The 25,075-nt window shown below is 44.0% G+C and overlaps 1 protein-coding gene across 1 annotated transcript in view; it reads right to left on the reverse strand.

Annotated features, from left to right (window-relative positions):
* The window catches only part of LOC124014229 (phospholipid-transporting ATPase ABCA1-like), a 290,281-nt gene that overhangs the window by 250,581 nt on the left and 14,625 nt on the right, over positions 1-25,075 (reverse strand). The window contains exon 3 of the mRNA XM_046329029.1: positions 1,378-1,471. Within this exon, the coding sequence (XP_046184985.1) occupies positions 1,378-1,471 (94 nt within the window). The remainder of the gene's footprint in view (positions 1-1,377; positions 1,472-25,075) is intronic.

Here is a 25,075-nt window from a genome sequence, read left to right on the forward strand (position 1 = left end):
AAAGACAAACATAGACTGCCCACCTCAACTCACGCCCTGACCATACTAAAATAAATAATAAAATAACAGAACTATGGTCAGAACGTTACAAAATCGGGACCCTCGGTCCATATTGACCACGTTCTGGGTCCAGATCCGGCCCACGGTACGCCTGTTGAGTTTGGGGGCTTTAGAGTATAAAGATTTGTGAGTTTATAGACAATTTTCGAAGCATCTATATTTTGGAAATACTTTATAAACTCAGCAAAAAAAGAAACGTCCCTTTTTCAGGACCCTGTCTTTCAAAGATAATTCGTAAAAATCCAAATAACTTCACAGATCTTCATTGTAAAGGGTTTAAACATGGTTTCCCATGCTTGTTCAATAAACCATAAACAATTAATGAACATGCACCTGTGGAACGGTCTTAAAGACACTAACAGCTTACATATGGTAGGCAATTAAGGTCACAGTTATGAAAACTTAGGACACTAAAGCAGCCTTTCTACTGACTCTGAAAAACACCAATAGAAAGATGCCCAGGGTCCCTGCTCATCCCTGCTCACGTGCCTTAGGCATGCTGCAAGGAGGCATGAGGACTGCAGATGTGGCCAGGGAAATAAATTGCAATGTCCGTACTGTGAAACGCCTAAGACAGCACTACAGGGAGACAGGACGGACAGCTGATCGTCCTCGCAGTGGCAGACCACATGTAACAACACCTGCACAGGATCGGTACATCCGAACATCACACCTGTGGGACAGGTACAGGATGGCAACAAGGGGAAGACATCTTCCTCCCTCATGTGGTACCCTTCCTGCAGGCTCATCCTGACATGATGCTCCAGCATGACAATGCCACCAGCCATACTGCTTGTTCTGTGCGTGATTTCCTGCAAGACAGGAATGTCAGTGTTCTGCCACGGCCAGCGAAGAGCCCGGATCTCAATCCCATTGAGCACATCTGGGATCTGTTGGATCGGAGGGTGAGGATTAGGGCCATTCCCCCCAGAAATGTTTAGGAACTTGCAGGTGCCTTGGTGGAATAGTGGGGTAACATCTCACAGCAAGAACTGGCAAGTCTGGTGCAGTCCATGAGGAGGAGATGCACTGCAGTACTTAATGCAGCTGTTGGCCACACCAGATACTGACTGTAACTGTTGATGTTTACCCCCCTTTGTTCAGGTACACATTATTCCATTTCTGTTAGTCTCATGTCTGTGAAGCTTGTTCCGTTTTTGTCTCAGTTGTTGAATCTTGTTGTGTTCATACAAATATTTACAAAGTCTTCTGAAAATAAACGCAGTTGACAGTGAGAGAACGTTTCTTTTTTTGCTGAGTTCACATGTAAAGCCTTTCTAAGTTGTCATTTGCTTAAAGTGGGACTGTTCTACTTACATCCGCCCTGATAAATGGGTTGATTGGTTGATCTCACCCTGACGAGGATTAAGAACAGGAAGAGAGGCCACAACAACTCCACCACCAGACGCACCTGCATTGAAGTTAAGGAAGAGAGATTGCCTCATGTTACATCATATATTATATCATATAGAAGTATATTACCTTGTGAATCCCATTCTAGTCATTCTGACACTTTTCTGAAAGATATATTTAGTGTTATTGAAGAAGAGTTAGGGTCACCTTGTTTGTCATTGCAATAAAATACCCTGTACATTGAAATTGGCATGCCAAGTGCATAGACTTTGACAACAAATGACATATAATCTAATATGAATGACGTGTCAATGCATTTTATGTTATGACCAGTAGAGGCTGCTGAGCGGAGAACCATGTGTTTGATGTATTTGATACCATTCCGCTGATTCCACTCCAGCCATTACCACAAGCCCGACCTCCTCTATTAAGGTGCCGTCATCCTCCTGTGGTTATGACACTTACTGTCCACGATATTTAAAGATGATTAAAGGGCATTTGGAACAAATACTATAGCCATCCATCTATGATTACGAAAAACACGCATCTCTGAAATAATAGAACTCAAAGTACAGTGACAAATCACAGAGTCGAGGTTTCAGTAAATTGCAGCACCTCTGCAAAATCACCTGTTTCAGTAAATTGCAGCACCTCTGCAAAATCACCTGTTATGTACGAATGTGCTTTTGAAATCATTAGGTATGGTTCAGTGAAGTTAATGAGGGTTCACTGGAGCGTGTGTGTGCGTGTGTGTGCATGCGTATAAGCGCCAATGTGTGTGTGTGTGTGCGCGTGCGTATTGGTGCCTTTGTGTGTGTGTGTGTGTGTGTGTGTGTGTGTGTGTGTGTGTGTGTGTGTGTGTGTGTGTGTGTGTGTGTGTGTGTGTGTGTGTGTGTGTGTGTGTGTGTGTGTGTGTGTGTGTGTGTGTGTGTGTGTGTGTGTGTGTGTGTGTGTGTGTGTGTGTGTGTGTGTGTGTGTGTGTGTGTGTGTGTGTGTGTGTGTGTGTCAAAGCATAGTCATTGCGGTGGAGTCGGCTTCTACATCACCATAGCTTTGAGCTTTTACCGAGGATGAGACTGCAAGCTCCACTGACTCCTCTACTACTTCGCCTGGCCAGAGCTTACTCACATCGTCTTCTCATACACTGGCTGCATCCCAAAATGTGCAATTTAATGGCACCATATTCCCGATTTAGGGCTTACCCATAATACTCTGGTCAAAAGTAGTGCACTACTAAGGGAATTGGCTATAATTTGGGACGCAGTCACACAGTCTATCCTGCTATAAATGGAATTTAAACCTGAGTGTCTGGACCCCTGGGTCCCTTCTCTTCGTTAATGTGTCCAGTTCACCACCCTCCTGCATCTCTCCCTACCACATCAAAGATATCAGCCTTTTATTCCAAATAACCCCAGGGAATGAAAAGGGGAGAAAAAACAAGTCACACAATGGAGGCTTGATGTGTTCCCTTTGAGTTTTTCTCTTACTCTATCTCTTCATTTGCCCTTTGTAGAGATGGCTAGTGACACTGTGAGCACAATCTCACCGTGGCATGGGAGATTGGAGCCTTTTGAAACCCTCCTAGCTAATCAGAAGTTCAATGGGACTCTTGCCCTATGCTATCTCATTCTAATGCCTATAGACTGGCCACCGATTCTGCAAGCTAGCTAATGTTGAACCAACACCTATATGCAGCTTGACTATATGTATACCATAGCAACCTGAGTAGCTCAGAGACGAGGTAGGAGGGCAATTTAGAACAACAGTCAAAGTGATCTCACAGCGTGAGCTGTCTACAGGCTTCGCAAAGAGCCAACTAGGGAGAACGGTATTAAAACGCTACATCCGGCCTCAACTTTCCACCTCACCTCCTCATCTAGGCATTTATGTGTCCCTCAGCGTTTTCCCTCTCCCTCCCTCCACCTCCGCTGATCTCTTCTGCCGGTGTGTTCAACTCCCCATTCTCTGCTGTGGATTAACCTAGCTGCTTAGAGGACTCAAAGCCAGCCCTAGCCTCAATTGTGCTGTGGCTCTCAATAGAGTCCATGGCCTTAAAAATCACCATTGCTGTTCGACTGACTGGATGTCTGTTGTTGTCAATCCTCTCAAATATGAATGACTTATTGTGTCTCTATGGCATGTGATTATTATTTCTTGTTGCTAAAATATATGCACACATACAAACTCTTTTAGGTTTCTGAATTCAGCCCAACGGCGTTGTGAGATGGTACTCGGCCAATACAGTAGTTGTTATTTAGGTGTTTTATTTGTTGTTACTGAGTGTTGTAGCTTCTCCGATGCTGTGACATGGACTTACAGTCCATAGATTTCAAGAGAATTTAAATGAGCCACGCCTATTGGATATGGTTACTATAGTACATAATATGTATCTGTTGCTCAACAATGTAATACGGTATGTAACCAAAGTCAAAGCTGAGTATCAATATGAAACCACAATTTATTGAGGGATGTCTTGGGTAATTTCACATCTCTTCCATTTGCCTCAGCTTTACATGTGTCAGGGAAATTGTGGTACCACTGAGAATGTGAATTATCATAATATATTCCACAGTATCAGAGGAAAGACAGAAGGATCAAATACAATTTATTTGTCACGTGCCAAATACAACTGGTGTAGACTTTATCGTGAAATGCTTGCCTTCCTAACATAGTATAAAATAGTAACACAAGAGGAATAAAATAAAATACACAAGAATGGAGCTGTATACAGGGAGTACCAGTACCAGATCAATGTGGAGCTATATACAGGGAGTACCAGTACCAGATCAATGTGGAGCTATATACAGGGAGTACCAGTGCCAGATCAATGTGCTACTATATACAGGGAGTACCAGTACCAGATCAATGTGGAGCTATATACAGGGAGTACCAGTACCAGATCAATGTGCTACTATATACAGGGAGTACCAGTACCAGATCAATGTGCTACTATATACAGGGAGTACCAGTACCAGATCAATGTGGAGCTATATACAGGGAGTACCAGTACCAGATCAATGTGGAGCTATATACAGGGAGTACCAGTACCAGATCAATGTGGAGCTATATACAGGGAGTACCAGTACCAGATCAATGTGGAGCTATATACAGGGAGTACCAGTACCAGATCAATGTGGAGCTATATACAGGGAGTACCAGTACCAGATCAATGTGGAGCTATATACAGGGAGTACCAGTACCAGATCAATGTGGAGCTATATACAGGGAGTACCAGTACCAGATCAATGTGGAGCTATATACAGGGAGTACCAGTACCAGATCAATGTGGAGCTATATACAGGGAGTACCAGTACCAGATCAATGTGGAGCTATATACAGGGAGTACCAGTACCAGATCAATGTGGAGCTATATACAGGGAGTACCAGTGCAGAGGTACGAGATATTAGAGGTAGATATGTACATGAAGGCAGAGTAAAGTGACTAGGCATCAGGTTAGATAATAATAAGTGTAATATAAAGAACAGAGTAGCAGCAGCAAATGATGAGTGCAAAAGTGTGTGCATATGTGCGTATTTAGTGTATATGAATGTGTGTGGGGTTTCCTGTAAGACTGTCATGCAGGTAAAAGAGGACCCAAAAGCGACTTAACAGAAACAGAGTTTAATCGGGTAGGCGCAGGCCGTAGTCGACTGAGACACCTGCTCACACGCAGCGTCTGATGAAGGCACAAAACACGACAGGACAGGGTGATACACAATCACGGCAAAAAACACGACAGGACAGGGCGAAACGCAATCACAGCATGGTGAATACAATACAAGGAACCGACGGAACAGGAACGGATCACAAAGGAATAAATAGGGAGTCTAATCAGGGGAAAGGATCGGGAACAGGTGTGGGAAGACTAAATGATGATTAGGGGAATAGGAACAGCTGGGAGCAGGAACGGAACGACAGAGAGAAGAGAGAGCGAGAGAGTGAGAGAGGGAGGGGAGAGAGGGAGAAGGATAGAACCAAACAAGACCAGCAGAGGGAAACGAATAGCATGGGGAGCACAGGGACAAGACATGACAATAAATGACAAACATGACGTACCCCCCACTCACCGAGCGCCTCCTGGCGCACTCGAGGAGGAATCCTGGCGGCAACGGAGGAAATCATCGATGAGCGAACGGTCCAGCACGTCCCGAGACGGAACCCAACTCCTCTCCTCAGGACCGTAACCCTCCCAATCCACTAGGTATTGGTGACCCCGTCCCGAGAGCGCATGTCCATAATCTTATGTACCTTGTAAATAGGTGCGCTCTCGACAAGGACGGGGGGGGGAGGGAAGACGAACGGGGGTGCGAAGAAAGGGCTTAACACAGGAGACATGGAAGACAGGATGGACGCGACGAAGATGTCGCGGAAGAAGCAGTCGCACAGCGACAGGATTGACGACCTGGGAGACACGGAACGGACCAATGAACCGGAGTCAACTTACGAGAAGCTGTCGTAAGAGGAAGGTTGCGAGTGGAAAGCCACACTCTCTGGCCGCAACAATACCTTGGACTCTTAATCCTGCGTTTATTGGCGGCTCTCACCGTCTGTGCCCTGTAACGGCAAAGTGCAGACCTCACCCTCCTCCAGGTGCGCTCACAACGTTGGACAAACGCTTGAGCGGAGGGAACGCTGGACTCGGCAAGCTGGGATGAGAACAGAGGAGGCTGGTAACCCAGACTACTCTGAAACGGAGATAACCCGGTAGCAGACGAAGGAAGCGAATTGTGAGCGTATTCTGCCCAGGGGAGCTGTTCTGCCCAAGACGCAGGGTTTCTGAAAGAAAGGCTGCGTAGTATGCGACCAATCGTCTGATTGGCCCTCTCTGCTTGACCGTTAGACTGGGGATGAAACCCGGAAGAGAGACTGACGGACGCACCAATCAAGCGACAGAACTCCCTCCAAAACTGTGACGTGAATTGCGGGCCTCTGTCTGAAACGGCGTCTAACGGGAGGCCATGAATTCTGAATACATTCTCAATAATGATTTGTGCCGTCTCCTTAGCGGAAGGAAGTTTAGCGAGGGAATGAAATGTGCCGCCTTAGAGAACCTATCGACAACCGTCAGAATCACAGTCTTCCCCGGACAAAGGCAGACCGGTAATGAAGTCTAAGGCAATGTGAGACCATGGTCGAGAAGGAATGGGAGCGGTCTGAGACGACCGGCAGGAGGAGAGTTACCCGACTTAGTCTGCGCGCAGTCCGAACAAGCAGCCACGAAACGGCGCGTGTCACGCTCCTGAGTCGGCCACCAAAAGCGCTGGCGAATAGACGCAAGAGTGCCTCGAACACCGGGATGACCAGCTAACTTGGCAGAGTGAGCCCACTGAAGAACAGCCAGACAGTGGAAACAGGAACGAAAAGGAGGTTACTAGGACAAGCGCGCGCGACGCAGTGTGCGTGAGTGCCTGCTTAACCTGTCTTTCAATTCCCCAGACTGTTAACCCGACAACACGCCCATAAGGAAGAATCCCCTCGGGATCAGTAGAAGCCACAGAAGAACTAAACAGACGGGATAAGGCATCAGGCTTGGTGTTCTTGCTACCCGGACGGTAAGAAATCACAAACTCGAAACGAGCGAAAAACAACGCCCAACGAGCTTGACGGGCATTAAGTCGTTTGGCAGAACGGATGTACTCAAGGTTCTTATGGTCTGTCCAAACGACAAAAGGAACGGTCGCCCCCTCCAACCACTGTCGCCATTCGCCTAGGGCTAAGCGGATGGCGAGCAGTTCACGGTTACCCACATCATAGTTGCGCTCAGATGGCGACAGGCGATGAGAAAAATAAGCGCAAGGATGAACCTTATCGTCAGACTGGAGGCGCTGGGATAGAATGGCTCCCACGCCTACCTCTGAAGCGTCAACCTCGACAATGAATTGTCTAGTGACGTCAGGAGTAACGAGGATAGGAGCGGACGTAAAACGTTCTTTTAGAAGATCAAAAGCTCCCTGGGCGGAACCGGACCACTTAAAACACGTCTTGACAGAAGTAAGAGCTGTGAGAGGGGCAGCAACTTGACCGAAATTACGAATGAAACGCCGATAGAAATTAGCGAAACCTAAAAAGCGCTGCAACTCGACACGTGACCTTGGAGCGGGCCAATCACTGACAGCTTGGACCTTAGCGGAATCCATCTGAATGCCTTCAGCGGAAATAACGGAACCGAGAAAAGTAACGGAGGAGACATGAAAAGAGCACTTCTCAGCCTTTACGTAGAGACAATTCTCTAAAGGCGCTGTAGAACACGTCGAACGTGCTGAACATGAATCTCGAGTGACGGAGAAAAAATCAGGATATCGTCAAGATAGACAAAAACAAAAATGTTCAGCATGTCTCTCAGAACATCATTAACTAATGCCTGAAAAACAGCTGGCGCATTGGCGAGACCGAACGGCAGAACCCGGTACTCAAAATGCCCTAACGGAGTGTTAAACGCCGTTTTCCACTCGTCCCCCTCTCTGATGCGCACGAGATGGTAAGCGTTACGAAGGTCCAACTTAGTAAAGCACCTGGCTCCCTGCAGAATCTCGAAGGCTGATGACATAAGGGGAAGCGGATAACGATTCTTAACCGTTATGTCATTCAGCCCTCGATAATCCACGCAGGGGCGCAGAGTACCGTCCTTCTTCTTAACAAAAAAGAACCCCGCCCCGGCCGGAGAGGAAGAAGGCACTATGGTACCGGCGTCAAGAGACACAGACAAATAATCCTCGAGAGCCTTACGTTCGGGAGCCGACAGAGAGTATAGTCTACCTCGAGGAGGAGTGGTCCCCGGAAGGAGATCAATACTACAATCATACGACCGGTGAGGAGGAAGGGAGTTGGCTCGGGACCGACTGAAGACCGTGCGCAGATCATGATATTCCTCCGGCACTCCTGTCAAATCGCCAGGTTCCTCCTGAGAAGTAGGGACAGAAGAAATGGGAGGATGGCAGACATTAAACACTTCACATGACAAGAAACGTTCCAGGATAGGATAGAATTACTAGACCAATTAATAGAAGGATTATGACATACAAGCCAGGGATGACCCAAAACAACAGGTGTAAACGGTGAACGGAAAATCAAAAAAGAAATAGTCTCACTGTGGTTACCAGATACTGTGAGAGTTAAAGGTAGTGTCTCAAATTTGATACTGGGAAGATGACTACCATCTAAGGCAAACATGGGCGTAGGCCTGTCTAACGGTCTGAAAGGAATGTTATGTTTCCGAGCCCATGCTTCGTCCATGAAACAACCCTCAGCCCCAGAGTCAATCAAAGCACTGCATGTAGCACCCGAACCGGTCCAGCGTAGATGGACCGACATAGTAGTACAAGATCTAGATGAAGGGACCTGAGTAGTAGCGCTCACCAGTAGCCCTCCGCTTACTGATGGGCTCTGGCCTCTTACTGGACATGAATTAACAAAATGTCCAGCAACTCCGCAATAGAGGCACAGGCGGTTGGTGATCCTCCGTTCCCTCTCCTTATTCGAGATGCGAATCCCTCCCAGCTGCATGGGCTCAGTCTCAAAGCCAGAGGAGGGAGATGGTTGCGATGCGGAGCAGGGAAACACCGTTGATGCGAGCTCTCTTCCACGAGCCCGGTGACGAAGATCTACCCGTCGTTCTATGCGGATGGCGAGAGCAATCAAAGTCCACATCTGAAGGAACCTCCCGGGAGAGAATCTCATCCTTAACCACTGCGTGGAGTCCCTCCAGAAAACGAGCGAGCAGCGCCGGCTCGTTCCACTCACTAGAGGCAGCAAGAGTGCGAAACTCAATGGAATAATCCGTTATGGACCGTTCACCTTGGCATAAGGAAGCCAGGGCCCTAGAAGCCTCCTCACCAAAAACTGAACGGTCAAAAACCCGAATCATCTCCTCTTTAAAGTTCTGGAATCTGTTAGAGCAATCAGCCCTTGCCTCCCAGATAGCTGTGCCCCATTCTCGAGCCCGGCCAGTAAGGAGTGAAATGACGTAAGCAACCCGAGCTCTCTCTCTAGAGTATGTGTGGGGTTGGAGAGAGAACACAATCTCACACTGCGTGAGAAAGGAGCGGCACTCAGTGGGCTGCCCGGAGTAGCAAGGTGGGTTATTAACCCTGGGTTCTGGAGGCTCGGCAGGCCAGGGAGTAACAGGTGGCACGAGACGTAGACTCTGGAACTGTCCAGAGAGGTCGGAAACCTGAGCGGCCAGGTTCTCCACGGCATGGCGAGCAGCAGACAATTCCTGCTCGTGTCTGCCGAGCATGGCTCCTTGGAACTCGACGGCAGTGTAACGAGCGTCTGAAGTCGCTGGGTCCATTCCTTGGTCGGTTCCTTCTGTCATGCAGGTAAAAGAGGACCCAAAAGCGACTTAACAGAAACAGAGTTTAATAATGTTCAAAACGGAATAACTGACATCCTCTAGATTTGTAGAGGGGAAAACAACTGGAGAAGCGGCCACAGACTGCAGGTCGCCGGGTAGGCGCAGGCCGTAGTCGACTGAGACACCTGCTCACACGCAGCGTCTGATGAAGGCACAAAACACGACAGGACAGGGTGATACACAATCACGGCAAAAACACGACAGGACAGGGCGAAACGCAATCACAGCATGGTGAATACAATACAAGGAACCGACGGAACAGGAACGGATCACAAAGGAATAAATAGGGAGTCTAATCAGGGGAAAGGATCGGGAACAGGTGTGGGAAGACTAAATGATGATTAGGGGAATAGGAACAGCTGGGAGCAGGAACGGAACGACAGAGAGAAGAGAGAGCGAGAGAGTGAGAGAGGGAGGGGGAGAGAGAAGGATAGAACCAAACAAGACCAGCAGAGGGAAACGAATAGCATGGGGAGCACAGGGACAAGACATGACAATAACTGACAAACATGACAAAGACTGACAATATTGTATGCCCTTACAAAAGAAAAAAACAACAGCCATGGATCACGGAACAACTAAAAACGGCCACCAAGAAAATGCAACAAATATTTGACAGAAAAGGGAAAACGGAGAAATTGAAAAAAAACGAGAAACGCTGTTCAAAAGCTCATCCGAGGGGCAAAGAAAAGAAAAACTATTACGCAAATGAAATTCAAGCCCTCAAAAATAAGAACCCCCAAAAAGTGTGGGGCTTCATCAACAAAGTGCTTTGTAGTTCAAAATCATCTGGAGAGACAATACAGATTGACTGTGTGGAAAAATGATGAGGAACTAGGAAATACAACCTTCACTGTTTTTCCTCTTCAGAGGCCTGTTGGGGAAGGAGAACTACGCAACATTGGACAAATGAAACAAGGTCTTTCAAGACTCCGTCTAAAGAAAGCAAGGGGTCCAGATGGTATCCCCCTGGTTACTGAAGGAATTTTCTGAGGATCTATCATCAGTGGTCCCTCACTCACTTACAATAGGGCTCAGTTTCTACAGTGTGGAAGACTGTCAACATCTGCCCCATTCCTAAGGTCCCCAGCCCTGGATAGAAAAGTGATTGGAGACCAATCTCTCTGACATTTTGTCTGGGTGAAGTCCAGGAAATTCTCATTGCCAAGAAGCTCATACCATTTGCCCTTGAAGAATGCAAAAACTAGTATGCATACTTGCCTGATCACAGCACAACAAATGCGCTGATCAGAGCCGGACACACCTGGCTTATGGAGACAGACTCAAAGCAGCCGATAATGGTCTGGGTTCTGCTGGCGGACATGTCAAAGGCTTTTGATCGTGGTAACCATGCTAAACTCCTCCTGCATCTGGCCAGTCTGGGTCTGTGTCCAAGGCAACTCACCTGGCTTCACAGCTATATAACAGGGAGAACACAGAGGGTGATGGCAAATGGAATTTACAGCTCATGGACAGAGGTAACATCTGGGGTCCCACAGGGTGGGGTCGTCTCGTCAAACCTCTTCCTGCTTCGCATGTCCACTCAGAGAGTCATATTTGAGGATACACTGGACACCTGCTACGCCAATGACATTGGGCTGTCCTGTGATTTAAGGCTAGTCAACATTGAAAATGACACCTCAACGGAAGAGGAGGAAAAGCAACTGGAGGATTGGACAGTAGAGAACCACATGCTTCTTAATGGAAAGAAGTCTGTCAAACTAAGAATCTGCTTCTCCCAAAACCCTCCCCAAACAGCTCCACTAATAATAGGTGGACAGGCTGTTCCAGTTGGAAAAACACAAAATAACAAGGCTTCCAATAGGACAACCAACTCATTGGGGAACAACATACTGACCAGACAGTGAAAGAGGCTTCACGTTATCTCCATTTCCTGACTGTGATGGCAAGAAACGGCCTTCCCGCTGATGATCTTGTCGAAATCTACACCACTCTGATCCAACCATGCCTGGAGAATGCCCAGACTCGTCAGTCTATTCTTGTTCTGAGAAATGAAGGCTATTCCATGCGTGAAACTGCCAAGAAACTGAAGATTTTGTACAATGCTGTGTACAACTCCCTTCACAGAACAGCGCAAACTGGCCCTAACCAGAATAGAAAGAGGAGTGGGAGGCCCCGGTGCAGTACAGAGCAAGAGGACAAGTACATTAGAGTGTCTAGTTTGAGAAACAGACACCTCACAAGTCCTCAACTGGCAGCTTCATCAAATTGTACCCGCAAAACACCAGTCTCAATGTCAACAGTGAAGAGGAGAATCCGGGATGCTGGCCTTCTAGGCAGAGTTCCTCTGTTCAGTGTCTGTGTTCTTTTGCAAATTATAATATTTTATTTTTATTGCCAGTCTGAGACATGGCTTTTCTTTGCAACTCTACCCGAAAGGCCTGCATCCCAGAGTCACCTCTTCACTCTTGACATTGAGACTGGTGTTTTGTGGGTACTATTTAATGAAGAATAGACTGATGAGTTTCAGAAGAAAGCTCTTTGTTTCTGGTCATTTTGAGCCTGTAATCGACCCACAAATGCTGATGCTCCATATACTCAACTAGAATAAAGAAGGCCAGTTTTATTGCTTCTTTAATCAGGGCAACAGTTTTCAGCTGTGCTAACGTAATTGCAAAAGGGTTTCCAAATGATCAATTAGACTTTTAAAATTATAAACTTGGATTGGCTAACACAACGTGCCATTGGAACATAGGAATGATGGTTGCTAATAATGGGTCTCTGTATGCCTATGTAGATATTCCATTTTAAAAAATCAGCTACAATAGTCATTTACAATACTAACAATGTCTACACTGTATTTGTGATCAATTTTAATGGACAAAAAACTGCTTTCTTTCAAAAACAAGGACATTTCTAAGTTTACATACACTTAGGTTGGAGTTATTAAAACTCATTTTTCAACAACTCCACAAAGATCTTGTTAACATACTATAGTTTTGGCAAGTCAGTTAGGACATCTACTGTATGCATGACACAAGTAATTTTTCCAACAATTGTTTACGGACAGATTATTTCACATATAATTCACTGTATCACAATTCCAGTGGGTCAGACGTGTATATACAATAAGTTGACTGTGCTTTTAAACAGATTGGAAAATTCCAGAAAATGATGTCATGGCTTTAGAAGCTTCTGATCATTTGAGTCAATTGGAGGTGTACCTGTGGATGTATTTCAAGGCTGACCTTCAAACTCAGTGCCTCTTTGCTTGATATCATGGGAAAATCAAAAGAAATCAGCCAAGACATCAGAAAAAAATGTGTAGACCTCCACAGGTCTGGTTCATCCTTGGGAGTACTTTCCAAACGCCTGAAGGTACCATGTTCATCTGTACAAACAATATTACGCAAGTATAAATACCGTGGGACCACGCAGCCGTCATACCGCTCAGGAAGGAGATGTGTTCTGTCTCCTAGGGATGAAAATACTTTGGTGCGAAAAGTGCAAATCAATCCCAGAACAACAGCATACAACAGCAAAGGACTAACAGCAAAGATGCTGGAGGAAACAGGTAGAAAAGTATCAATATCCACAGTAAAACGAGTCCTATATCAACATAACCTGAAAGGCCGCTCAGCAAGGAAGAAGCCACTGCTCCAATACCGCCATAAAAAAGCCAGACTATGGTTTGCAACTGCACATGGGGACAAAGATTGTGCTTTTTGGAGAAATGTCCTCTGGTCTGATGAAATAAAAATAGAACTGTTTGGCAATAATGACCATTGTTATGTTTGGAGGAAAAAGGGGGACTGCTTGCATGCCGAAGAGCACCATCCCAAACGTGAAGCACAGGGCTTGCAGCATCATGTTGTGGGGGTGCTTTGCTGCAGGAGGTACTGGTGCACAAAATAGACATCATCATGAGGAAGGAAAAGTATGTGGCTATATTGAGGCAATATCTCAAGACATCAGTCTGGAAGTTAAGCTTGGTCGCAAATGGGTCTTCCAACTGGACAATGACCCCAAGCATATTTTCGAAGTTGTGGCAAAATGGCTTAAGGACAATAAAGTCAAGGTATTGGAGTGGCCATCACAAACTACTGACCTCAATCCTATAGAACATTTGTGGGAAGAACTGAAGAAGCGTAGCTGGGCAAGGAGGCCTACAAACCCGACTCAGTCACACCAGCTCTGTCAGGAGGAATGGGCCAAAATTCACCTAACTTATTTTGGGAAGGTTGTGGAAGGCTACCCGAAGCGTTTAACCCAAATAAACAATTTAAAGGCAATGTGACCAAATACTAATTCAGTATGTAAACTTCTGACCCACTGGTAATGTGGTGAAAGAAAGAAAAGCTGAAATAAATAATTCTCTCCGGTTATTCTGACATTTCACATTCTTGCAATAAAGTGGTGATCCTAACTGACCTAAGATAGGGAATTTTTACTAGGATTAAATGTCAGGAATTGTGAAAAACTGAGTTCAAATGTATTTGGCTAATGTGTATGTAAACTTCTGACTTCAACTGTATATAGTCTAATGAGTGCTTCAAGAGAGTCAGGGCATATTGTTTGGGTGTTCGGGAATTCGGATGACTGATGTGCCCAAAGTAAACTGCCTGTTTCTCAGGCCCAGAAGCTAGGATATGCATATACTTGGTTGCAGGGGATAGAAAATACTCTGAGGTGTTAAAATAATGTCTGAGAGTATGATATGAACTGATATGGCAAGCGAAAACCTGAGGAAAATCAATCCAGAAATGTTTGTTTTGAGGTGACTGGCTCCCAGATTGCAGTTCCTATGGCTTACACTAGATGTCAACAGACTTTAGAAAGGGCTTCAGGCTTGTTTTTTGAAATATGAGCTAGAATTTGTAGTTTTTCAAAGTGGCTCTCATTTGGACTGTAGTCTTGTGGAACGCGTGGATGAGGGCGCGCACTTCGTTATTTATCTCCGGTAATGAACACACTATTCTCCTTCTTAAGTTTTATCGTTTATTTACATATTAGGGTACCTGAGGATTGATTAGAATCGTTGTTAGACTTGTTTGGATGAAGTTTACTGGTAACTTTTGGGATTCCTTTGTATGCATGTTCAACGAGTGGAACCGGTTGATTACTGAATCATCGCTGCAACTAAAGTGATAATTTTGGGATATAAAGAACAAAACGACCATTTGATGTGTAGACGGGACTCTTGGGATTGCAAACAGAGGAAGATCTTCTAAGGTAAGAGATTTATTTTATTGTTATTTCTGACTTTTCTGATGCCTGTGCTGGTTTGGAAAATGTTTTTAATGCTTCTGTGTGTGGGACGCTGTCCTCAGATAATCGCATGGTATGCTTTCGCCTTGACACCTTTTTGAAATCTGACAAAGCAGCTGGATAAACAAGAAGTTAAGCTTTTAAATTATGTAGGACACTTGTATGTTCATGAATGTTTAATATCACGATTTTGTCATATGAATTTGGTGCGCTCCAGTTTCACCGGATGTTGTCGATTTTGATCCCTATAACAGGATCCGTGCATAAGAGGTTGCTTGGAGATTCGAACCAGCGACCTTTTGATTACTGTCCCAACACTATAACCACAATAGACTACCTGCCGCTTTAAACTAGCTTATTTGTGAATAGATAACCTCTCACTATGAAATTGTGAAATAATGTACAATAAAAACAGTTTAATGCCTGTTATAAAATCCCCAAATGCTTGGTGAGAGATTAATTTAATTGGACATTAACCCCTAAAATACCCTTTCTCCTCCCATCCAGTTTCTGCTAGCCAATATCCCCTTTGTTTCTTTCCCCTGACACATAATCTGTGCACAATATCTATGTTGTCTTCGACGACATTCCACGGAACAAGCCGCACACAGAGCCCTTCATGATTGCCATGAAATAACATCTTTGTCATCTTCTTAACACGATTAATAAGAGAATGCTTCAGCTACAAAACAAGATTTGTCAAGCCTCAAATGACATGTCGTCAGTATCGATTATAAAGTCAAAACTTTAATAAAAAGCTGATTTAAAAACTTTCTATGTAGTCTTTTGTTCTCTGCTGGAATGAGGCCCACCCTACTGTGCTTTATCCACAGGGAGCCTGGTGTACTGGTGGATGGATTTTCTCAACACTGTCCCCATGGTAAAGTCAAAACAACCATGTGATTGACATTGACTGAAAAGAATAAGGGCCATACTCTATCTACACCAAACAATGAAACTGCCCTGGAGACAGTTTAGTTTCTATGACAACGAGCTCTGTTCATGGCAACATCTCTCTTGTTTAGTACCAGGTCCATATATTTAGCTAGTAACATACAGAGAATGAACTGCCAGATGCGTCATAATAGCCCGGAAGTAAAGTCACACTGAGAGACACATTTGAAATGGAATACAATGAGTACATTGAGTAGGGTGGGGAAAAAATGAATTAAAACATGATTTAAATGTATTTTCAGAAAGGCTGTTGTCCCCATTCAACTAATACCTTAAATATATACCGCTCATGGTAGTGGTGAGCTATTTTATAGTTATTTCATGGGTCCATTATTTTCCCATTTAGGTCTTATAGCAGCCCTATATTTTTGTAAGCCCCGGTGTAAAGGGGAGGAATGGGCAGAGCAGACTGTCATAGGTTGCTAAATATTTTCATGTGCAACTTTGAATTACAATTTAAGAGGACAATTGCTTCTCTAGCGGAAAAAAATCTCACATCTGTGTGTGAAGTTGTTACGCTGTATATCGCGTTGTTTCCTTTCCACAGATCACTGGTGCACATGTTATAGGCCTACATTGTATCATTTCGCTTGATTGTGAGAACCACAACTACTTTCAAGTTTCGCACTGTATGTTTTTGATGATTTGTATAGGTGGCAGGTAGCCTAGTGGTTGAAGTGTTGGGCCAGCATCTGAAAGGTTGCTTGATCAAATTCCCTAGCTGACAAGGTAAAAATCTGTCGTTCTTCCCCTGAACAAGGCAGTTAACCCATTGTTCCTAGGCTGTCGTTGTAAATAAAAATGTGTTCTTAACTAACTTGCTGATTTAAATAAAAAAATGTCACTGGAGTGGCCTACTGCTACGGATTGGATCCTCCTCACCTACTGAACGAACACCCTATACAGCGCAAAGCCTGTATGATCTCCAGCCCAGACAACCCACTCTACCACTGCTCTGATCTCCCATCAGCTCAGAGAAATCAGCCAATTAAATGATGCGCACATGCTTTGGGAGGAGTTTCATCCCCATATGGGCAGTTATTTGTCTGACTATTCCTCTTGTTTCTTTCCTGCTGTGTTTTCTATGTTTTGTTCAGGCCTATGTTATATGTGAGATGTGCTAAGATTTCCTCTTGCCGGACAAACATCAGAATCGGAATCACAGTTGTTTTCACTTTTCTATATGATTCAAATTCATTGATATAGTTTCATTCAATCAAAGTTTAATGCTGATATTGTTTTCTCCTTCATGGCATGAGGAGTGATAGCACATATAATGAAGAGACCTTAGGCTATAAGATAACATTGATTGGATTCTTTCTCTCGTTGATATGTTTCACACCTTCCCATTCCAGAGTCAAATACACATTTGAGTTACACACACGGGGACTCGGAAATTGTAAAGGCATAACGTTTGGAACAAGAATCTCAAACTACAGTGGTTATTAAAGGATGCATACAGTGCCTTCATAAAGTACTCAGACCCCTTGACTTTTTCCACATTTTGTTAAGTTACAGCCTCATTTTTAAATTGATTAAATAAATAAAGACTCCTCAGCTATCTACACACAATACCCAATAATGACAAAGTGAAAACAGATCATTTATTTTTTGGTGCAAATTTATTACAAATTAAAAACAGATCAACCTTAATTACATAAGTATTCAGATCCTTTGCTATGAGATTGGAAATTGAGCTCAGGTACATTTCATTGATGATCCTTGGAATGTTATTACAACTTCATTGGAGGCCACCGGTGTTAAATTCAATTGATTGGTCATGATTTGGAAAGGCACAAACCTGTCTCTATAAGGTCCCACAGTTAACAGTGCATGGCAGAGCAAAAACCAAGCCATGATGTCAAAGGAATTGTCCGTAGAGCTCCCAGATAGGATTGTGTTGAGGCACAGGTCTGGGGAAGAGTACCAAAACATGTCTGCAGCATTGAAAGTCCCCAAGAACACAGTGACCTCCATCACTCTTAAATGGAAGAAGTTTGGAACCACCAAGACTCTTACTAGAGCTGGCCACCCATCCAAACTGAACAATCGGTGGAGAAGGGCCTTGGACAGGGAGGTGACCAAGAACCCGATGATCACTCTGACAGAGCTTCTCGGTGGAGATGGGAGTATCTTCCAGAAGGACAACCATCTCTGCTGCACTTCACCAAACAGAACTTTTTGTAGAGTGACCAGACGGAAGCTACTCCTCAGTAAAAGGCACTTGACAGCCCACTTGGAGTTTGCCAAAAGGCCCCTAAAGGACTCTCAGACCATGACAAACAAGATTCTCTGGTCTGATGAAACCAAGATTGAACTGAAAGCCAAGCTTTATGAGAGCCGAGCTTTATGTCTGGAGGAAACCTGGCACCATCCTTACGGTGAAGCATGGTGGTGGCAGCATCATGCTGTGGGGATGTTTTTCAGCGGCAGGAACTGGGAGACTTGTCAGGATCAAGGCAAAGATCAACGGAGCAAAGTACAGAGAGATCCTTGATGAAAACCTGCTCCAGAGCCCTCAGGACCTCAGACTGGGGTGAAGGTTCACCTTCCAACAGGACAATGACATTAAGCACACAGCCAAGACAATGCAGGAGTGGCTTTGGGACAAGTCTCTGAATGTCCTTGAGTGGCCCAGTCAGAATCCAGACTTAAGACCGATCTAACATCATTAGAGAGCAATGCTTCCCATCCAACCGGACAGAGCTTGAGAGGATCTGCAGGGAATAATGGGAGAAACTCCCCAAATAGAGGTGTACCAAGCTTGTAGCGTCATCCCCAAGAAGACTGGAGGTTGTAGTTGTTGCCAAAGGTGCTTCAACAAAGTACTGAGAAAAAGGTCTGAATACTGTTTTTTCTTTGTCATTATTGGGTATTACGTGTAGATTGATTGATTTCAAAAAAAAAAAAAAAAAATTAAATTAATTTTAGAATACGGCTGAAACCTAACAAAATGTGGAAAAAGTCAAGGGGTCTGAATACTTTCCGAAGGAACTGTAAACAGAAGCAAGCACCAACAGTTGGATAAAAGTGTAAATAGAAACGATTGAATCTCCTATTGAATTCTTTGCAAACAGCGTCAGTTTCACTGCAAACAAGACACACAGGTTCGGCATTGGAGAAATACCATAAGATTCATATATTTTCATAGAGCAGTGATTTTACCAATGTAATCACATCTAAATGATTATGTTCTTGCCATACAGTTGATTAGTACAGAAGTCTAGAAAGGATATATGAAATAAACAATTATTCCCTGGTTTTAATGAGATGACAAGATCATTTTCTTGCGATCACCACATAACAAAAGTTGTTTTGTTGAGATCACGAGATACACCCTGTAAACAGGAGTGGACAATATTGATGACAGATTGACAGTATGGCTGAGGCAGCAGAGCCCATGGTGTATCAGCGCATCCATTTATTTTTTGTGCATTATAGATAAGGATTGGCCGGGTTACGGCTTACCAGAGCCATAGTGTGAGAAGTACAATCATATCTCCATCCAGAGGGAGTGCATCAAAGGACAAGGAGACTATAGTGTCCCGGGGCCTTATTACTTACAGTGCTTTGCAAAAGTATTCATCCCCCTTGGCATTTTTCCTATTTTGTTGCATTACAACATGTAATCTAAAATTATTTTTATTTGGATTTTATGTAATGGACATACACAAAATAGTCAAAATTGGTGAAGTGAAATGAAAAAAATAAGTTTTTTCAAAAGATTATAAAAAATAAAAAACAGAAAAGTGGTGCGTGCATATGTATTCACCCCCTTTGCTATGAAGCCCCTAAATAAGATCTGATGCAACCAATTACCTTCAGAAGTCACATAATTAGTTAAATAAAGTCCACCTGTGTGAAATCTAAGTGTCACATGATCTGTCACATGATCTCAGTATATACTGTATACACCTGTTCTGAAAGGCCCCAGAGTCTGCAACACCACTAAGCAAGGGGCACCATCAAGCAAGCGGCACCATGAAGACCAAAAAGCTCTCCAAACAGGTCAGGGACAAAGTTGTGGAGAAGTACAGATCATGGTTGGGTAATAAAAAAATATCAGAAACTTTGAACGTCCCACGGAGCACCATTAAATCCATTATAAAAAAAATGGAAAGAATATGGCAAACCTGTCATGAGACGGCTGCCCACCAAAACTCAAGGACCAGGCAAGGAGGGCATTAATCAGAGAGGCATCAAAGAGACCAAAGATAACCCTGAAGGAGCTGCATAGCTCCACAGCGGAGATTGGAGTATCTGGGGGAGGAGGGAATCAGCATTATGGAGGACAAATTGTGGGCTGTCGAAGACTGGCCCATCCCCACCAACCAGCAGCAGCTGAAGAGCATCCTGGGCCATGGCATCATACTACTGGAGGATTGTATGGGGCTTCTTCAGCGTTGTCGCTCCCCTAAGCCGCCTGCTACGGAAGGACCAGTCCTTCTCACGACAGCAGAGTGCCAGGAGGCCTTGAAAACCCTCAAGCATGCACTGATCGAGGCTCCTGTGCTCGTGCCCCCTGACCCCACTGTGACCTGTATCCTGGACACAGATGTGAGCAGAAGGGGAGACAGTAGTGGCGTACTTCAGCAAGACATTCAAAAAGCACAAGCACCGCTACCGTGTCACCCGGTGAGAGCTCCTCGCTGTAGTGGAGTCCATCAAACACTTCAACTACTACCTGTGTGACCTGCCCTTCACTGTAAGGACTGGCCAGTCTGCTCTCCAGTGGCTCATGTCTTTCATGCCTCCCCAATTAAGGTGCCATCCAACCTCCTGTGAAGTGGACACTCTCCCCCCATCACAACCGCACAAACAAAGGAGACCACTGGGTCACTTCCGGGACTTTTTTCCACCCCGCTCCATGTATTTAATGTATACCATTTTAAATTTGGCTCCCAATGCGGCTAGTTCTGGGGGTATTGTGACGCATCTGACAGTTTCTTCTCTGTATGTTCCTAGATATTTTGAGAGTTAGGCCAACTTTTAGAACTGTTAATATTGTTCACATTTTAGATGTTCAGTTACGGAGTGTTGTTTAAATATTCCCCATGTAATGTTAATGGGAAGCTAACATGGCTGCCATAGAAAGTTGATGGGTCATGTAAATCCATCATAATGCATTATCCCAACTCCCTAAATACATGGCTCTGGTTGGTGCAATCTGGGATTCTTGGGATGTCCCTACCCTAAACACCAATCCAATCCTATCTTAACCCCTACCCTTACCCTAACCATAACCCCTTACCTTAACCATTTAAAATTTCATCTTCAATGGGGTTAGGGACATCCCAGGGAACCCGGAGAGCAATGGCCATAATGGGTCTCTCTCTTTAGTCAGTATAGTCTGTTCCCTTATGGCTGGTTGGTAATATCACAGACTATTATATGGCCTATACATCATTAGCTGCTACATTAGGCTTGTGTGAGAGAGAGGGTTGTGTGTGTGTAATGAGAGTGAGGTGAGGAGCTAACGACTAGGGTTGGGGGAATTTGCCAGGGATAATGGGAGTTGAACCTTTAACCTGAGCCTGACACAGAGTCCTGACATTCATTACACACTTCAGAAGCCTTTTTAAACCTCAAATACACAACAAGTTTTACATTTACTGCATCACAGGAAATTTCTCCTGCAACAGGGTGATGAAATTAATTTGAGACAGTTTTCTACAGTAGGAAAATAATCCTGCAGCACCAGGAAATGTGAATTATTGCGTGGATTACAATCAATAGACATTTTTAAGGGGGATACATTTTTCATAATGGGAAATCAAGTCTGAAATGTAAAAGTGGAAATGACAAAATCCCGAAGCTTTTTTAAACCTCAAATACACTACAAGTTCGACATTTCCTGAAAGTTCTCCTGCAACAGGGTGATCCAATTATAATCCTACATCTGTATGTAGTTTTGTATTAGATGAGAAGATGAGGATGGATCTTCAATGTTAGCAGATAGAAATCTGCTGATACTTGATCAAGGCACTTAACCTTATTTGCTCCCTTAAGTTTCTCTGGATAAGAGTGTCTGCTAAATTACTCAAATTTGACATTACAGTCAAAGCTGTGTAGTGAAATTCAGCTGGTCACAAATTTGGGATGTCACACTCCAACCTTGGCTAAGATGAGGAGTCAGCAGGAATTGACAGAGACCAGAATAACGAGTGGGCGTTGTAAATGTCCTTGGACTCTCTGACCATAAAATCAAGGAAGAGTATGAAGAGCCCATTTTTGAATCTCACTGAAGGAGGTTCAAGGGGGATTTATTTATTTATCAAAAACCAGTCTTTATGCTCCACTATAAAAGCAGTTGCAAAGACAGAGACAATTGTATGTGTGTCATATTCACATACCCCTATGTTATCGAATTTAACGTAATACTGTAGGTGGATGTTTTGGTGGGTAAAGGTATAGTCTAGCTTTTTTAAATAAACTTTTGACCACTCATTCCCAAAGCCCCATCCATTCCCATCAGGCTGACTTTGTTAAAGATTAAACACAGGGGGCAAGTGACATAACATTTAGAAGGGATGAATCTCTGCAAATTGAATGTGACACAGTTTGTGTGTGTCAGGGTAAAAACCTTTATCCAGCGAGAGAATTCGGGCAGCAGCTCACGTAGAAATGTACTAGTTTTTAAGACAAATCCCTCTATTTTTGCCCTAACACAATACCTTAGAGGTTCTTACTAACTTATGGCCAACTACATATGAGTACACCGCGGTAGTGCTTTCTAATTCGTATTTTAAATATATATATACAGTACCAGTCAAAGGTTTGGACACACCTACTCATTCAAGGGTTTTTCTTAATATTTCCATATGTGGGAATTCCTTCAAGACAGTTCTAAAATAATTCCATGTGAAGCTGGTTCAGAGAATGTCCAAAGCTGACTGTGCAAAGCTGTCACCAAGGCAAAGGTTGGCTACTTTGAAGAATCTCAAATATAAAATATATTTTGATTTGTTTAATCACTTTTTTGTTTACTACATGATTCCATATGTGTTATTTCATAGAAAATAGTAAAAAATTAAGAAAAACCCTTGCATCAGTAGGTCTGTCCAAACTTTTGACTGGTACTGTATATATAGTTAAGAGAACAAGTATTTGATACACTACCGATTTTGCAGGTTTTCCTACTTACAAAGCATGTAGAGGTCTGTAATTTGTATCATAGGTACACTTCAAATGTGAGAGACGGAATCTGAAACAAAAATCCAGAAAATCACATTGCATGATTTTTAAGTAATTAATTAGCATTTTATTGCATGACATAAGTATTTGATCACCTACCAACCAGTAAGAATTACGGCTCTCACAGACCTGTTAGTTTTTCTTTAAGAATCCCTCCTGTTCTCCACTCATCACCTGTATAAACTGCACCTGTTTGAACTCGTTACCTGTATAAAAGACACCTGTTCACACACTCAATCAAACAGACTCCAACCTCTCCACAATGGCCAAGACCAGAGAGGGTGTAAGGACATCAGGGATAAAATTGTAGACCTGAACAAGGCTGGGGTGGGCTACAGGACAATAGGCAAGCAGCTTGGTGAGAAGGCAGCAACTGTTGGCCCAATTATTAGAACATGGAAGAAATTCAAGATGACAGTCAATCACCCTCGGTCTGGGGCTCCAAGCAAGATCTCACCTCGGCATCAATGATCATGAGGAAGGTGAGGGATCAGCCCAGAACTACACGGCAGGACCTGGTCAATGACCTGAAGAGAGCTGGGACCACAGTCTCAAAGAAAACCATTAGTAACACACTACGCCGTCATGGATTTAAATCCTGCAGCGCACGCAAGGTCCCCCTGCTCAAGCCAGCGCATGTCCAGGCCCGTCTGATGTTTGCCAATGACCATCTGGATGATCCAGAACAGGATTGGGAGAAGGTCATGTGGTCTGAAGAGACAAAAATAGAGCTTTTTGATCTAAACTCCACTCGCCGTGTTTGGAGGAAGAAGAAGGATGAGTACAACCCCTAGAACACCATCCAAACCGTGAAGCATGGAGGTGGAAACATCATTCTTTGGGGATGCTTTTCTGAAAAGGGGACAGGACGACTGCATCGTATTGTGGGGAGGATGGATGGGGCCATGTATCGCAAGATTTTGGCCAACAACCTCCTTCCCTCAGTAAGTGCATTGAAGATGGGTCGTGGCTGGGTCTTCCAGCATGACAACGACCCGAAACACACAGCCAGGACAACTAAGGAGTGGCTCCGTAAGAAGCATCTCAAGGTCCTGGAGTGGCCTAGCCAGTCTCCAGACCTGAACCCAGTAGAAAATCTTTGGAGGGAGCTGCAATAAAATGCTAATTAATTACTTAGAAATCATACAATGTGATTTTCTGGATTTTTGTTTTAGATTCCGTCTCTCACAGTTGAAGTGTACCTATGATAAAAATTACAGACCTCTGCATGCTTTGTAAGTAGGAAAACCTGCAAAATCGGCAGTGTATGAAATACTTGTTCTCCCCACTGTATATATATATATGATAGAAATATTGCTTCCAGAGTTGATCAAAGCTCAGAACGCTGATATTCTTGATCTGACCGAGTTCTAATTGCACCTGCATCTTTGCAACTAGTGAAATCTTGAACAGTGGTTTGTTCGTTATGTTTGCCTGCATCCCCTGGATTTTCCTCCCAGAACTTTTTAGCGTCAAATTCGCCACTCTCTCAAACGGCTAACTCCGCCCTCTCGTGGCACAGACTGAGGGTGACGTGAAACAAATCACACTTGCAGCCGGCCTCACAGGTAACTATTCTAGAGAAGCTGATGAGAGTGTGTTTGCGAGATACCAGACAAAATGCCATTTTAAAACAGAAGTAAAAAAGTTTTGCTGCTCCCATGTCTACAGACATCCACCAAACAAACAAAGACCGACTCTTTGTAGATCGCATGAGATGAATGAACCTATAGCAGCCAAGGTGATAATGGCTCAGGTCATTTTTCCTTGTCTTTGCTGTTCTTCAAATAGCATTTTAAAGTTTTTTAATTTGATAGAAATGCAGTAAAATCTTTTTCCAGACCTCACTAAAACTTTAACCGTAGTTACGGCCCTGTGTCCATAATTTTAGCAGATGTAGGTTGATTTATTTTGAGGGTGTGTAGTTAGTT

Source organism: Oncorhynchus gorbuscha, linkage group LG25 (genome assembly GCF_021184085.1).
Source record: "Oncorhynchus gorbuscha isolate QuinsamMale2020 ecotype Even-year linkage group LG25, OgorEven_v1.0, whole genome shotgun sequence".
Lineage (NCBI taxonomy): Eukaryota > Metazoa > Chordata > Actinopteri > Salmoniformes > Salmonidae > Oncorhynchus > Oncorhynchus gorbuscha.